Source organism: Amphibalanus amphitrite, unplaced genomic scaffold, assembly GCF_019059575.1.
Source record: "Amphibalanus amphitrite isolate SeventyFive unplaced genomic scaffold, NRLGWU_Aamphi_draft 000445F_arrow, whole genome shotgun sequence".
Lineage (NCBI taxonomy): Eukaryota > Metazoa > Arthropoda > Thecostraca > Balanomorpha > Balanidae > Amphibalanus > Amphibalanus amphitrite.
Genome location: NW_024881939.1, coordinates 393,344 through 409,076, shown reverse-complemented (window position 1 = coordinate 409,076; position 15,733 = coordinate 393,344). Strand labels below are relative to the sequence as shown.

The 15,733-nt window shown below is 51.4% G+C and overlaps 1 protein-coding gene across 8 annotated transcripts in view; it reads left to right on the top strand.

The window, feature by feature from the left end:
- Window positions 1-15,733, top strand: part of LOC122391582 (vigilin-like) — a 52,153-nt gene that overhangs the window by 19,825 nt on the left and 16,595 nt on the right. For 5 of the 8 annotated variants that reach the window (XM_043385645.1, XM_043385643.1, XM_043385642.1 and 2 more), the window contains exons 10-19: window positions 942-1,068; window positions 1,468-1,607; window positions 1,842-1,956; window positions 3,563-3,703; window positions 4,022-4,173; window positions 4,580-4,661; window positions 4,854-4,930; window positions 5,251-5,388; window positions 5,717-6,296; window positions 6,523-6,609. In XM_043385645.1, coding sequence (XP_043241580.1) covers window positions 942-1,068; window positions 1,468-1,607; window positions 1,842-1,956; window positions 3,563-3,703; window positions 4,022-4,173; window positions 4,580-4,661; window positions 4,854-4,930; window positions 5,251-5,388; window positions 5,717-6,296; window positions 6,523-6,609 — 1,639 coding nt within the window. Of the gene's footprint in view, window positions 1-941; window positions 1,069-1,467; window positions 1,608-1,841; window positions 1,957-3,562; window positions 3,704-4,021; window positions 4,174-4,579; window positions 4,662-4,853; window positions 4,931-5,250; window positions 5,389-5,716; window positions 6,297-6,522; window positions 6,610-12,099; window positions 14,266-15,733 lie in introns of those variants that run through there. The other 3 variants (XM_043385647.1, XM_043385646.1, XM_043385649.1) reach the window with 2 other exon arrangements.

Here is a 15,733-nt window from a genome sequence, read left to right as displayed (position 1 = left end):
CAGCTGAGTGGAGCCCAGCTCAGGAGGCCGGACGCGTATCTATTCCAGGGCACTGTTGTGGACGTCAAGGAGTTTTGAAACGGAAGTCAGTGAAACGGTCTTTAGCCGATACGTGAACATTTTGCGTTTTATGAGTTGAGAAAACTGACATGTGGTCACGGGTTGATGACCTCAAACAATCGAAACTGATGTGTTCCTTTAATGCTCTCTACTATCATGTGGTCACAGGTTGATCACAAGTGATGATCCTCAATTAATAAACCGTTGTTTTCATTGGATGTTCTCTTCAATAAGTTTTCTTTTGTCGCGCGGGGTCGAAAATTTAACTAAAATTGCATTCGAACATGAAATATTTTTTGTCTTATTTCGAGGAACGTGATTGATTTTATCCAAATAAATATGTGGCCAAGTGACCTCCATGGAATGGGTTCTTGGCCGCTTATGCGGTACTTGGGCTCTTACACAGCTCAAGGTAGATCCTAGCTACGAGCATTGTGCTCAATGCCCGATGCTGAGAATAGAATATGGAACATGACACCGGCCCATACCTCCCGGGCCATTGCCCATACCCCCGGGGTATTTTGATGAATCGAAAAAGCGCGTGATTTATTGAATAAGTGTCTCGAAACAAAAAAGTTGATCCCAGATGCCTGATACGGGGCACAGTTTACAGGCGAAGGCAATTTCGCGACCAAGAGTGAAAAACCAGGCCTAGTCACTGCCCACAGGAAGAAAAGTGTCCTTGTACAAAACCGGTCCATACCTTCCGGGTCTCTCCTAGTCCAGAGACTGCCGTAGGGCGCAAATTGCGGATGCGCCTGGCTGTAGCTGTGACTTTTCCTTACTGAATATACACATTTGTGACCGACTGTAAAGCTGCATGTATTGTTCACTGTTTATTTGCCCGCCGAGTATTCTCATCTCCTCCGTTCGGCCGCCAGGGACGTGGACTTTGCTGGGTTTATCCGCGTACAGTGCCTGTCGCGGTGTCGGCTCGAGTACCACCTGGCCTGCTGGCGGCAGCTGAAGGAGCGGTTCGGCTCGGAGACGCAACGGACCGCCGACAAGGTGGGCGCCGGGTGGGGTCACAGGGCCTGGTCCGCGACCGACACACAGTCACTGTGGTGACGCGTAGAGGAATCGGTGTCTTCTGTGTCTTCCTTAGATGGGGTAGGAACTAGGAACTGGCAAGTCGTTTGTTCTGTAAATATGACATCACCCCTTGGCTAGATCTGTAGGTGAGAGTCGGTCTTATCGTTTTAATCCATGTTCCGAACAGCCTAGTATCGGCTCAATTGGTTTTTCTTTTAGAGCAACGCTCAGGACTCCCGTTTACTAACAGCTGTATCACTTCCTGTGGCCGACTGTAACTAGCGTTTTGTAGCCGTTGTGAGTAGTTTTCATGAGTCATGACTGTATCGTCTGCAACTGTCTCTTCAGTTCTGACTGTCGCTGTTTAACCCACAGGACGTGCTCAACACGCCTTGCCTCACTCCCGACTGTGGCTCCAACATCTGCCGCATTGTCACCATTGACGCCAATGGCCTCGAGAAGCACGAGATCGTCAGTGACGAGTACAAGCGGCAGCAGCAGAAACAGCTCAGCAAGTAGGTGGCGGCGATAAAGGCCGGGTGCTGGTTACATAGTGCGGGATGGTAGGGGACTTCAGACTTTATTTATCGTATTGGCATAGCCGCGAGTGTTACTCTTTTGTAGTTCCCTGCCTGTACCTGTAAAATGTTGTCGCTGATGCTCCTAACGTTCGTCACCTGTTATATGATCTACATCGTTCAGTCCGTGCTGTGTGTGTTAGTTGACGAGCTTCTCGCCACCCCTGTCAGGCAGCAGAAGAAGCAAGCGGCGCAGGCGGCCAAAAAGCACCAGGTGGCCAAGACCGGTCGGAAGCGGAAGGACAGCGCGCCGCAGCAGAGCACTGAGACCGACACCAGTAGTCAGGTACGGCACTATACCGCTCGTACGGTCACCGTGATCGGAGTATAGTAATCAGAAGTCTGATTGTTTGCCTACAGGGTGTCCCAGAATTACCCGGACATTGTTAATTAGCGTATAAAATAAGGCAAACATGATTGCGCTTTTTTCTTTTTATCGTCCTATATAGTCAACTAGGGTGGCTGTGAAATAGCACATGCAATAGATAGGTACGCTTGTTACAAGATCAGCCGTGAGCCGACAATGATTGAAAATGCCAGCCATTGCTGGTCTCAGTTGTTTTACGGCTCTCCCGAAACTGGGTGAAGGCCTGTTTTCTTTGACCTGTTGCCGGAGGATAATACGATCATATAAAATAAACTTAACATCAAAGTGTTCCCAGGTCATAAGGCATTATCCCCCAAAACAAAAATTGCTGCCTACACCACTTTTGCCGCGTTTTTTACATCTGAAGTGGAGAAGCTCCATTTCTGAACATGGCGGGACCTTTGGCTTTCAACAGATTTGGTTTCCAAAACAAACCCGTTCATGGCCATTTGGTTCACGGCATCCAGTTTTTGTACTGGTAGAATATTACCGCAGTGGTACTCTGTGCTAACGGCTGTCGTTGGGCCATCATATCAAGCCGAATGAGTGCACGGTGGCTCAAAATGTGTCACAATTTGATTTTCGACGGGTGCCTGGCCGTCTCTGCTGTTGGGGCGTTGTAGCCATCTGACGTTCACACACGCCTTTTTCGGGCGGTTCAAATGACAGCATACCTTCGTTAGACCACAAAGTGTGCTTCAATATAATTTTTTGTTGTATATGTTATATTTTTTGGGATGAATTGTAGTGATTTTCGCTGCTTTTCCCGTAGTTTTCGCATATTTTTCAGGCGAGGGACCCCAAATTCCAAAATTTTGCGAAGATAGTGGTGGAAAGTAGACTGATGTTCTTCAGATAATCCTGATCTATCGTTTAGCTAGTTTTTAGCTAGATCAGTGACGTTTGTTGTCCATGACAAGCAACCACCCGTTTGACAACTGGTGCATGGCCCTTTTTGGCCGAGCCCAAGCTTGTCAATCAGGTTTATCTCTTGCTCTCTCTGGCTTTGTTAGCTGATATAATTGCGCTTTGCTCAATCCTAACTGCTTGCAGATGAGCTGCTGAAGCTCTCCAGCAAAAACCATGCCGAAAGTCCGTTTACAAAGTTGAAAACGGGAGTTGATTCACCATGGTTGCCTATTAGTGGCTTAAGCTGAAAACGGAAAAGGACTACTCTTACTTGACTCTGGATAATGCTTGACTCGAGTCGTTACCGGTCACCAAAAGCACACAGTCCCCAAGCTCGATAGCTAAGGGATATCTGATAAAAGTATGATGCTTGTATATCATTAGAATCGAGCGCAATCGTACTTTTAGCCAGAAAATAAATGTCCGGGTAATTCTGGGACACCCTGTATGTACCGATGGGGACTAACTATTTGAAAGTCATTTTTATGTCCTGCAGCAGAGCGTTATGGACTTCGGTGCTGGTTTTGAAAGAAAACAGCAGATCGTTTCTTGATCCTTTTTTGTGACTTTTGTATTTGCCAATCCTCAGCATGGTGTTCTGTTTATCTCTGGACAGAAGCAGCCCACTGAGTCGGCGCCGGAGTCTGCCGGTGCGGCGGCGGCAGCGCCGGCTGCCGCTCCAGCCGAGCCGGAGCTGGCGCTGCCCCCAGACCTGCGCGAGATGACCGTCCTCCGGCGCGGCAGCAACGCCGAGGAGGTAGGCGGAGAGGGGACAGCTCCCACAGCAATCCTGGCAGGGGACGACAGGGTGATGACAAGTTCAAAACTCTGTAATTGTATACATGTAAAATTGGCGTTTTGATTAATTTCCGTTTGAAGTAGGACTTCGTGTGCGCTCGGAAAACTTATATCCAATGGCTCTCTGATGTTGTGATGTGGTACAGCAGTGGCTCATACCCTTACGTTGTTTTGCGTGTAACCATCGTCTTATAATTGGTGAGATTGCATCAGAGCTCTGTCGTTTTTAGTGGCAAAGCTTATGTAGATCCGTTGATCTAAAGCATCCCTCCCCCAGCCGCCGGCGCCCGTGGGGAAGAAGTCCAAGAAGAAAAAGAAGAAGGGCGGCACGCGCGGCTGGCGCTCGGCCACCGAGATGTTCTGGGAGACCACCGGCCCGGAGGAGGTGTACAACGGGCCGCCGGTCAATGTCATCTACAACACGAGCCAGTGGGTGATGGGTGGGGCAGGATGGGGATGGGCGGGATGGAGGGGTAAGAGCGGGAATGGACGGGGGGATATGGCTGGATGACACAAAATGGGACAGGGTGAGGTATAAGGAGTGAGATGAAATCTAGGAGGCGCACGGACGTTATAGAAATGGAGGGACTGGGACAGAAATTAATAAGGATTGACAGAAGGAAAGGAACGGGGCGCAGACTTGGCGGACAGCTGAGGCGAAGGTAAACGACAGCGTACTGGATGGGTTAGGACCCTGGGCAGTGTAATGGTGGCGCGCATGGAGTGTTTGGTCATGTATGTATCTCCAGTTGTAGATGAATTGTTCATGGACGACCCGTCGGGAGGCGGGTGTCGGGCCGAGTGCACGGGACTTACATTGATGTGTCTGCTGCAGAGATGACCTGGCGTCTCGGCTCTGTCAGCTCGAGGACATGAGGACCCTGCAGTTCAGCACCCGCTCTCTGATACCCGACACGGTGAGCGATGGATCAGTCCGTTTTGGGTAGGGGACTTTGGTGAAAGTTGAAACTATTATCAGTAACTCGTCAGAGAGTCACTTCTTGAATCATTGCGTTATACTAACGGTCATTGATTTTCTGCTGGGTCTTTTTATAACCTGCTCACTCTGTCATTCTAACGGCGTGTCTGGCTGCGTGTGCCGCCCTCAGTCTGTTCAGCCGGCGTCGGTACCTCGGGACGACCAGTCCGGGGAGGAGGAGCACGCCTTCCTCGAGAGCGCCTACCAGTGAGTAGGCTCTAAATACCCCTCGGGGGGGGGGGGGGGGGTCGCCACCCGGGCGGTGAGTTGAGCTGCGCGGAATACCGGGCCTTCTGGCGTTATGCTACGACAGAAAGGCATGGTGAGGGCGTCATGTTTCAATACAATCCACTCCGTTTATCTGGCATGTAACTCATTGCTAGACCTCCACATAAACCATAAGCCAAAGGTAACTGCAGTGCTTATGTGGCCCATTCATCCATGCCGGACTGCTATTTTGTGTGCCAGTCTGTACTCCCAGCTATAAATAGTATATCTGTTACAGCACGTATGTGTCATTTCTCCAGGTATTTGTACGACTTCCTGAAGGAGCGCGGTCCGACCAACGTCAGCGACCCGGAGCTGCTGGAGGCGGTCAGCCAGCTGCCCAGCTACTGTCAGGAGCTGATCGCCCAGCACGGCTCGCTGGAGGCCTTCCTCACCCGGTCAGTCAGTCAGTCTCCTGTCCGTCTATTATTTTTGCTGGGTCCTGTTACTGTTCAAATGCCTGCACCGCTAGTTGGGTCGTTCGTTATGTGGCGGCCACCATCGCATTTGATCAGCACCAGACTCTGAAGGATTGTTTGCGTAATAAGATCAAACAAGTCAATCTTTCAACTTCATCTGTAATTGCCGGACGCGAAATTTCTCGTCCTAATGTCGGTCATTGATGAATGACGGTGAATGACTGCGTTGTTTGACCCGTCATCCCACGGCGGCGCCCTGCTCGTGTTTAAATTGCCCGAGCCCTGACGCCACCCTCCCTCTTCACAGGCTGCCGCGCTTCTACCAGCTGGACGATCTGGTCTCGGTCGAGGTGGACGTGGGTCTAGCGGAGGCGCTGCTCGGCTCGGCGATCGCAGAGCGTGTGCGAGCCGTGGACACCCCGCCTCCCCAGCTGGACGAGGCGGAGTGCGACCTGGTGGGGCTGGGCGGCGTGTCCAACGCGGACACAGCCGAGCTCGAGCCGCGCTCCGACCCGGAGGACACCGACCCGGAGTCGGAGGACGAGGAGAGGAGAGAGGACGAGGAGCGGGAGGACGGCGGAGAGTGCGAGACGGCCGCGCAGACTCAGAACGGCGACTCGGTGCAGTCAGAGTCGGCCGAGAGGGACTCCGGTACCGCTGACCCGGAGGACTCGGAACTGGCCGACCCGGAGGACCTGGATGCCGGCGACCCGGACTCGACCATGGATCTGGACGGCGACTCGGCCGAGCCGGAGCCGGAGCCGGAGCCGGAGCCGGACTCGACGGCGCTGGACGGCTCCGAGGGGCTGGCGAGGGACGCCTCCGGCGGCGGTGCGCGCGGGGACGGCGCCTGGAACACGGACCCGGAGCTCAGTGACGATGGTCAGGTGAGTACTGGGACGGCCGGCCCGGCTGGGACGGTCTCAGAGGGATGAGAGGCTCAGTTCTTGGGTGGGATCAGTCTGATGCTTTGGGGGTCACCGCAGGATGCCGCTGGCGGCTCATCAGGATCTTCTGAATCGGTAATTTGCTTTGTGAACTTTCGACAAACGTGTGCAACAGTCAGCTTAGATTCCGGTAGTTTGATTATGAGATTGCGCTCTTGATTTCCAGGAGTCGCTGAGCCAATCTGAAAACTCGACTGGAACTGACCAGGTCAACCAACTGAAGCAGCAAATTGAGGCTCTCAAGCGGGAAAAGGTAAGTGTGAACAGTATCCTCATCCTACCTCCTCGGATAATTGTTATGTTTGGTGAGGGATTCCCTAAACTGCCGTTGGCGATTGTGTAATTGTTCACTACTCAGCAAAGTACGGATACCCTACGAATACCTCCATGTGTTCCCCAACGAACGTTCAGTCGACGACCAAGCCTCGCCTGCCTGCCCTTCCACCTGCCCTCTACCATCGCGATGTGGTTGCCGTCCGCGAGACCTGGCTGCCGTCCGATATCTCCCAGAGACAGAAATCACGATGTCATGACTTCGGAGTTTTCGGCCAAAAATGGTTTATGCTTGAAAACAGGGATGCGGAGCCGGAGCCGCCGGAGCCGGCATATTTTGCCCGGAGCAGGAGCCGGAGCCGTGAAACAATATGGCCTGGAACCGGAGCCGGAGCCGTCAAAAAAGGGTGCGACTCCGGCTCCTTTTCTTAAGAGGAAACAATTACTTACCTAGTTGGGTTTGACAGTACAAGGCGTAAAACAATGTGGTATTCAAAATAGCCTTGTTAGGTATACAAATACAGCAGAAGCAACGTGTACCAATCCCATCGCCTTTTTTCTTCCACCCGTATTTAATTGATCGCATAGGGGATGTACTGAGTAGAAGCCGGAGCCGAAGCCGCCGGAGCCGGATCATTTTACTCGGATCCGGAGCCGGAGCCGCCATGACATTTCACCCGGAGCCGGAGCCGATTTTTTTCTCCGGAGCCGGAGCCGGGGCCGTCTGAAATTTTCACGGCTCCGCATCCCTGCTTGAAAAACATATAAAATCATAGAACAGACATGCAGACAATTTTCGGTAAACACGAATATGCTGGAATTGTCGTTTTTGGTCCTAGTCCCGGAGAATAAAATATATTTAGGGAACAGGCCAGTTTTTAGGACAACCGATAGGAAAACCATAGGTTTGGCCTACTAAATTTTATAGATAATAAGAGCTGTGACTCAAAATGCCATTACTGCATTTGAGGTGAAATAAAAGCAGTTTTAAATACGGTCGTCAGGTTAGATTTATGTAAGTGAATCATCTACCGGGCTTTGCAAAAGTTCTGTTACACTTTCTTTTTCTTTATTTTGAGGGGTTTACAGGTCTGGGCCAAACGTTTCGGCGATATCAATTGAAAATTCTGCTTATTAGAGACATGGTACCATGACGAATTTAACCCTCGCCGGCCGAGGGGGGGGGGCGGGTGCCGCCCCCCCCCCCCCATAGGGTTTTTTCGCGATAGCTCCGAACACGCTGGCGATAGAGAGCTGAAACTTGGCATACCTGACCTTTGATCCAAGCCGGATCTTTTGACACCAACCGCATTTTTGGGTCAGGTCAGGTCACTGACCTATGACGTCATAAGTGAACCTCTGCACGGTCTTCAGATGTCGCAACTTCGCAACGCCCTCACTGCCAGAGGAGATGTCACAGGGAAATGAAACTTGCAGGATCTAGTATCCATTATGAGTCCCACAACTTGTATATCTCGGATTTTTCCTAAAGGTCATATGAGGTCAGGTCATTTTCGTGACCTCACCATTATAAGTCAATGGGGAAAAATGAAAACTGCTATTCTGGCGCCGGGAACGATCTCCAACTATCTCAAGCACACAGAATCGTGATTTGATGCACTCCTTGCAAGGTTAGATGCGTCACTTTTGCAATGTTGACCTTGCGTGACGTCATTTATGACGTCATCAAGGTCATATTAGTTTTTCGTCAATAACTCTTGATCAAATTGAGCTAGCGAGTCGGGAAAGCCACCAATGGACTCAGGAAGACCTGCCGAATCGAATGATATGCGACATGACCTCTTTCGACCAACTTCGTGACCTGGGGGTGCTGACCTGACCTTGACCTGAGGTCAACACCCCAAGTTGACCTGACCCGGACAAAAAGTATATCATTCGACGCGCCTGAGCGAGACAAACACGATGCTGCCAAAATCGGCGCTCTGCGGCCGTTTTTTGCGAAGTTATTCACCAAAAACTGAACCGTACCTTGGGGCACTTGACCTGACCTCAGAGGTCACTGGTTGACCTAGGACCTTAAAATCGGGTACCAATCTCTGCGTCTCGTAACGGCGCACACGCTCGTTTTTTCCGCGACGCGCTAGCTCCACCAGGGGCGAAACGGCGAGGGGGGGGTCGTACCCGCCCCCCCCCCCCTCGGCCGGCGCGTATGTAGAAAACCAATAGGTCCGGCGAGGGTTAACCTTCTTTTGCAGTTATATCAAAATGGAGGCCAAGAGAATAGAGATAGCCGCTTTGCTCCGCGCGCAGCATACCAAAGCTTTCATTGTAAAGCACCTTAAAGTCAGTCGGATGACCGTCCACAGAGTTGCGGACAGGCTCAAGAGCGGAGAAGGTCTCAAAGATCGACCCCGTACCGGCAGACCTCGAGTAGTGAGCCGACTGGCCGTAAAACGGGCATTCGAACGCAACCCAAGGCTGAAAATGACTGAGGCCGCGAAACGCAAGAAGATTTCGGTCGCCACGGTGTCCAGGGCCGTCAAAAACCAGGTTGGAAAGAGCCTAGGACTCCTGGAAGGGCCTCTGCTCACTGCCCGAATGCGGGAGCAGCGCCGCGACCGCTGTCAGCGCCTGCTCAGCGACCTGAAGAGCAACGGAAAACGCGTCCTCATCTTCTCTGACGAGAAAACCTTCACGATTGACACGGTCGTGAACAAGCAGAACGACCGCGTCGTCACCTTTCGGAACGATGTTTCCTAGGTCCGCCGCGTGTCAAAGACCAAACATCCGGCCTCCGTGATGATGTTCTTTCTTTCTTTCAACTGACTTTCAGGTGCTTGGCAATGAAAGATTTGGTATGCTGCGCGCGGAGCAAAGCGGCTATCTCTATTCTCTTGGCCTCCATTTTGATATAACTGCAAAAGAAGGTTAAATTCGTCATGGTACCATGTCTCTAATAAGCAGAATTTTCAATTGATATCGCCGAAACGTTTGGCCCAGACCTGTTAACCCCTCAAAATAAAGAAAAAGAAAGTGTAACAGAACTTTTGCAAAGCCCGGTATAATCTAAGATTCGGAGTCAGGCGAGCCCCTCCGATTTGGACCAAACTTGGTCAGTGGATAGTACGTAACGTCCTGATTACGATGCACCCAAAATCTAAGCTCGGCCCGCCATATTTACGAAGTTACGGATGTTTGAATTTCAAGGTCATTCGGCTGAGCCCCCACGAGTCATCCATGATTGCAACAATTGCAGATTGCTTGTCTGATGATGCCCTGTGGGCGAAAATTCACTTAAATACATCATTTTCGACATTTAAACTTTTCTATATTCATAGGAAAAGGTCATTCATTTTGAGATACCATAACAATATGTTCCTCGCGAGAGCACTCCACACCATATCTTCAATCGCTATTGCGTTTGACACTTTCACATAGTCATCCATGATCACAGTGTGTAATTACTTCCCAATATTCAGCACGACACGCCTATGACTTTTGGAAATGTATAATTTGCAAGTGTTGACGATCACATGATATAATAAATTCGATCGCTAACCCCTCATCAAATGGTACCAGTGCATATCATTTCGACCACCCCGTTTTTGGATGTCTTGATCTGCCTATTGGAGGTAAAACGCATAAAAAGAACATACACAATCACTGTGCATATGCTTCCACATGATATGTTTCAGTGGCTGTTCGCCAAACTGGTGCATATAGTTATTAATGCATCAGCATCGTGATGTTCACACAAGAGACTCATTTACCAATAGGACCTCCCAATTTACGATGCCCTGAAACCGTCCCTGTCACAACTATCAACTTGAAATTTTCAGGGAATGTACCCAGTTTATTTTTTGGGAAAAGTAAAAAAAATTCAAGGTCCTAGCTCCAGCCGTTTCGGAGATATTCCACACACAAAAAAAAAACTGAGGAACCGATGAAAACAACTTCCTGCCACTAATAGGGTTAAACAACTCCCATCATAGCAAGTGTTGGGTGTCGAAATACCCCAGCAACTGCCGGGTTAACCCGCGCCGTGCTGGTGGTCTGAGTCTTCCATGTCGTGCTGGGGGATGGGGCGTTTTCACCCCACCCCCTCGTCTAACTCGCCTCCTGGACGACACGTAGCGACACGCGGTAATCGGCATTTGAAAGAGCGTAAAAAAAAAAATACAGAAGAAAATATTTAAACATGTTTAGGTCAGGTGAAAGGTCAGGTCACCAGAGGACGTGCAGTATTTAATTTTTTTTCGACAAATCAGCGCATAGCTCGAGAGCCAATAAAGTTATTGCGCCGCGGAAAATCGCATTCGATTGATCTTATGACGCTCTTTCTGAATTAATAATTTTTCAAAAGACGACGTGGCTAGGGTGGTAATGTCGGATGAGTCGCCGTTCGAGCTGTATCATCCTTCCAACCCGTTAAATCGGCGATGTGTGGGCGGCCAGCAGCTCAAGCGTGCCGGTCGTCGCCAACGTCAAACATCCGGCCAAGATCCAGGTCTGGAGCGTGTTCGCTGTTCAGCTGTTGTGCGATGCTCCATTGGCACGTGGTGCCACAGAAAATGGCCATCAACGACGAGTATTGCCGGAGCAACATCCTGGCCGATAAATCATGGTTGGAGGCACTCAACCGTGAACCGGTCGGCACCGGAGGGCTCGGTTGTTGAACGCGTTCTGACGCCTGATTCAAGCCAAGCTGTCTTCATGCGGGGCGGCGTGTCATCTCAAAGCCGCTAGTGCCTAGAAGAGTTAGAAGTGATGCCGATAGAACCCCATATCCTTCTGGGCCAGCACTCTATGACTTGGAAATAATCCCTATCCCATTCCCATCGAAAATGTGTGCACCATTGCCCAAAAGGAGGTGAATTAGGAGAGGAGACATCCGCCACCAGCAACGCCCAACTGAAGGCGCAGGTCAAGACGGTGCTGGTCCACAGCGAACCCAGTGTGCTGAAGAACCCGGTGGCTGGAATGCTTCGGCGCATTCGTAACTGTGTTCGTATGGAAGGTGGCTGTATCGTCATGTAAAAGGAAAAACACCAGCTCGTTTTGCTTCTGAATTCTAGCGGGAATAAATATATCCGGATAATTTCGTCACACCCTGAGTACTGTTACTATTATCTCAAAAAGTTTCGAAGCGATCGTTCAGTCGGTATAGCTATAGTGAGCATTTGAATTTTCTGAAGTAATGTCACTTGACGTGACCTGGTGATCTGACCTTGGATGACCTGAGTCTGAAATGTTCACATGTGCAAAATAGATGTGTGGTAAGATGTGTTCGGCGGCGTTGCGCACCGCCGCTTTTGAGATATTTGCAAAAAAACAAAGGGGGGGGGGCGTGAAAACGCCCACCAGTACGGTGCGGGTATACATAGCTTTGATAATCATGACCATCCTTTGTGTTAAAAAAACGAATCCAGGCGTGATACTTCTTCTTCACCATCCTCAGCACTGTATCTTTATCATCTATCTCTAGAATCTTTTGCAGAATTCAGCGACAAAGAGGATCGCACTAAAGGATTTCCGGTGCCCTAGGACGAACCTCACCGAATCAGTACTGTATCGACTCGGACCGAACATGGACCAGAGTCAGTTGCAGCAGCAGCAGGAGGAGGAGGCGGTGCCGGCGGCGGTGCCGGAAGGGGTGTCGGAGCCCACGCCGGCCGCCGACGCGCCGGCGCCGGTCTCCTACAACGCCCTGTTCCCGGCACTGCCCGACAGCGGTACCGAGGCCAGCGGGCCCACGCCCGGCCAGAGCGACCCGTGGGCGCAACGCATACGTGTGGGAACGTCGAGCGTCACCCAGGTGTTCCACGTGCCAGCGGAGCAGCACAAATCGGACAGCAAGCTCGACGAGGACAGCTATTACACGCGCTTTGGCGATACTATGCAGAAGACGGGCACCAACATCGAGGCGTATACCGGACGCGACGGCAGTGTCACCTTCATGATCAGCGGCAAGCAGGAGCAGGTGCTGCGTGCCAAGCGCCACATACTTGAGGACTTACAGACCCAGGCAACGCGGAGCATCACCATTCCCAAGGAGCACCACGGGTTTATTCTGGGCCGCGGCGGCCAGCGTCTGCGCGATCTGGAGACGCAGACGGCCACCAAGATTCAGGTGCCCGGTCAGGCCGACCCTAGTTATAAGATCACCGTGTCGGGAGTCAAGGAGAGCGTCGAGAAGGCCGTCCATGAGCTGCAGATGATCAGCGACGAGCAGTCTAAGCAGGCCTACGAGAAGCTGAAAGTTCCCAAGAAGTACCACCCATTCATCCGCGGCGCGCACAACGAGAACATCTCGCGCATGCAGAACGAGAACCCGGGCATCCGCATCAACATGCCGCCTCTCTCCGTGAGGAAAGACGAGCTGACCATCACAGGAGAGAAGGAGGGCGTGATGCGCGCCAAACAACAGATCCTGGCCATCTATGAGGAAATGCAGCGCACGTGCACCTGTGTTAGTGTGGAGGTGATGAAGTCCCAGCACAAGTACCTGATCGGGCCCCGCGGCAACAACATCGCCGAGATCCTGCAGAAGACGGGCGTATTTGTGGAGGTGCCTCCTACCGACTTGACTTCGGATAGGATCACGCTGCGCGGACCGCAGGATAAGCTGGGACAGGCGCTCACTATGGTGTACGACAAGGCTAACAGCATGGTGATGACCGAGGTAGACGCGCCCGTCTGGTGCCATAAGTACATCATTGGTGAAAAGGGCGCCGACATCGACGCCATCACTGCGGATATCCCTAATATCCACGTCGAGTTCGACACCGGCTCCAGCAAAGTGAAAATCGAAGGACCCATGGAAGATGTTAAGAAGGCCGGCGAGAGGATCGCCGCCCGCGTCAAGGAGCTGGAGGACAGCATGTGTGTCGAGGAGCTGGACATTCCCAACAAGTACCACAAACACATTATCGGAAAGGACGGCGCCAACATCAGCAGGGTCAAGGCCGAGCACGGTGTCCACGTCACGATCCCGGAGAACGAGGCCTCCACCATCTTCAAGATTGAAGGTCCCAAGGAGGGAGTGTTCAGCGCCAAGGCTGAGCTACTGGACATGAAGAACAAGATGGAGAAGCAGAAGGAGCGAGATATCATCATCGAGAGCCGCTTCCACCGGCAGATTATCGGAAAGTTAGGAGAGGACACCGCCCAGATCCGACAGCAGTTCGACCAGGTCCAGGTCGTCTTCCCCCAGCAGGGCGAGAAGTCTGACGTGGTGAAGATCCGCGGTCCGAAGGAGATGGTCGACCAGTCGTACAAACACCTGCAGAAACTGGTCAAGGGACTCATGGAGTCGGGATACCAGGAGCGCGTGTCGATCAACAAGCAACACCACATGTACATCATCGGCAAGGGCGGCGTCAACATCCGCAAGATCCGCGACGAGACCAACACGCAGATCGACCTGCCGGACGAGTCTTCTGAGAGCAGCGAAATCGTCATCACCGGCCGAAAGGAAGACGTTCTGGCCGCCCGTGACCGGATCCAGAGGATCCAGACAGAGCTGGGCAACATTAGCCAGGACATAAACCTGCCGAGCAAGTTCCATAACAGTATCACTTCCATTGGTCCCAGCGGTCGGCTCATCCAGTCCACTATGGAAGAGTGCGGCGGAGTGCAGATTAAAATCCTGGCCGCCGACTGCCAGTCGGACAAGGTAGGAGGGCGTCTGTGTATTTGTGGGTGTGGGGGGGGGGGGCGTGAGAGGAGGTGCAAAGAGACGGGTGTAGACGCTTCACCCGCGCCGGACCGGTGATCGGTGCCAACCGCGCTGGGCCGGGAGTAGAGTATCTGAACACCACCCCCCGTCTAACTCCCGAGGTCACGTAGCGACACGCGGTAAGCGGCATTCGATAGCTCTTTTAACGCTCTTTCGTCAACATGTTCTCAGATTTGACCTCGGGTCAGCACTCAGCAGTCTAGTCTTCAGAAGCCAATAACTCCAAAATAAGCCGTTTTTACCGAAAAGGTTTTTCAGCAATAACTTGTGACTCAAGGAAGTGACATCTATTTTGCCAGCATCGTGTTCCTGTCGTCGAGACGCGTCGAATGAAATAGAATTTGACCCTGAAAGGATCACTTGGAAAAGTTGACCTCAGGTCAAGGTCATCACCTGACCGGAAAAGGTCATATTGCATATCAGTCGATCCGTATTGTCGAGCTGAACACATCTGAGCTGTTTTTCTCGCTCTAGTGTGTCTATCAAAAGTTATTGTAAAAAAAAAAAAACTGTTGTGGGCCTTTCATGGCCTGATATGACCTCAGGCAAATAAGGGGAGGTCGGTGCCATTTTTCGGCTCAACTTGTCAAGCTTAGCTGTAATCCGGTATTTGAGAGTGTTGGAATGACGTTCGTCCAAAAAAAGGTGCCTTTCAATTTTATCCCATTGACTTATAATGGAGAGGTCGCAAAATCGGCCTGACCTTAGGTCAAACTTCATCTACAGATAAACTACAGATATCAAACTTCATAGATGTACATTTTGCATATACTGTTACTCTTATCAATCTCCTATCAATCGCTGAAAGTTTCAAGGTGATCGTTCAGTCTGTGTAGCTATGACGAGGATTCTAACTTTTTATTAGGTGAGATCACTTGACGTGACCTGGTGAACTGACTTTGAGAGACCTGGGTCTGAAATTTTCACAGCATATGCGGAAAAGATGCATGAACAGGTGTACGGCGCTCCGCCCCGCCGTTTTTTAGATATCTGCGAAAAACGGCAAGGAGGGTGTTTAAAACACCCCCTGGCCCGGCGGCGAGTTACCTAAGTGTGGAACTGTATTTACTCACCCGTCGATTCTAGGGCTCTGATTGGTGACTTTGGTCGGGGGCTGACGCTTATAGCATGACGTCACTCACGTACTCGGCTGGACCAACGGCGCAGCGCAGGCGCGCCGAGCCAGTCCAGAGGCTCTCAAACTCAATTGTACAGATCCTGTGCATTGAATCGCGAAACTTCGGCGAGTTCGCCTGAGTTTGGAAGCCCCTGCCGGAGAACTGGAGAAGTGCGGTTTATTCGCTGGACAGTGGACAGCTCAGATGGCGATTGACGGTGCCAAAAAGATAATAGGGAGAAAGGAGTTCAGCAGTGAATTATGAGCCTGTGCTGTGCAATGTGCATA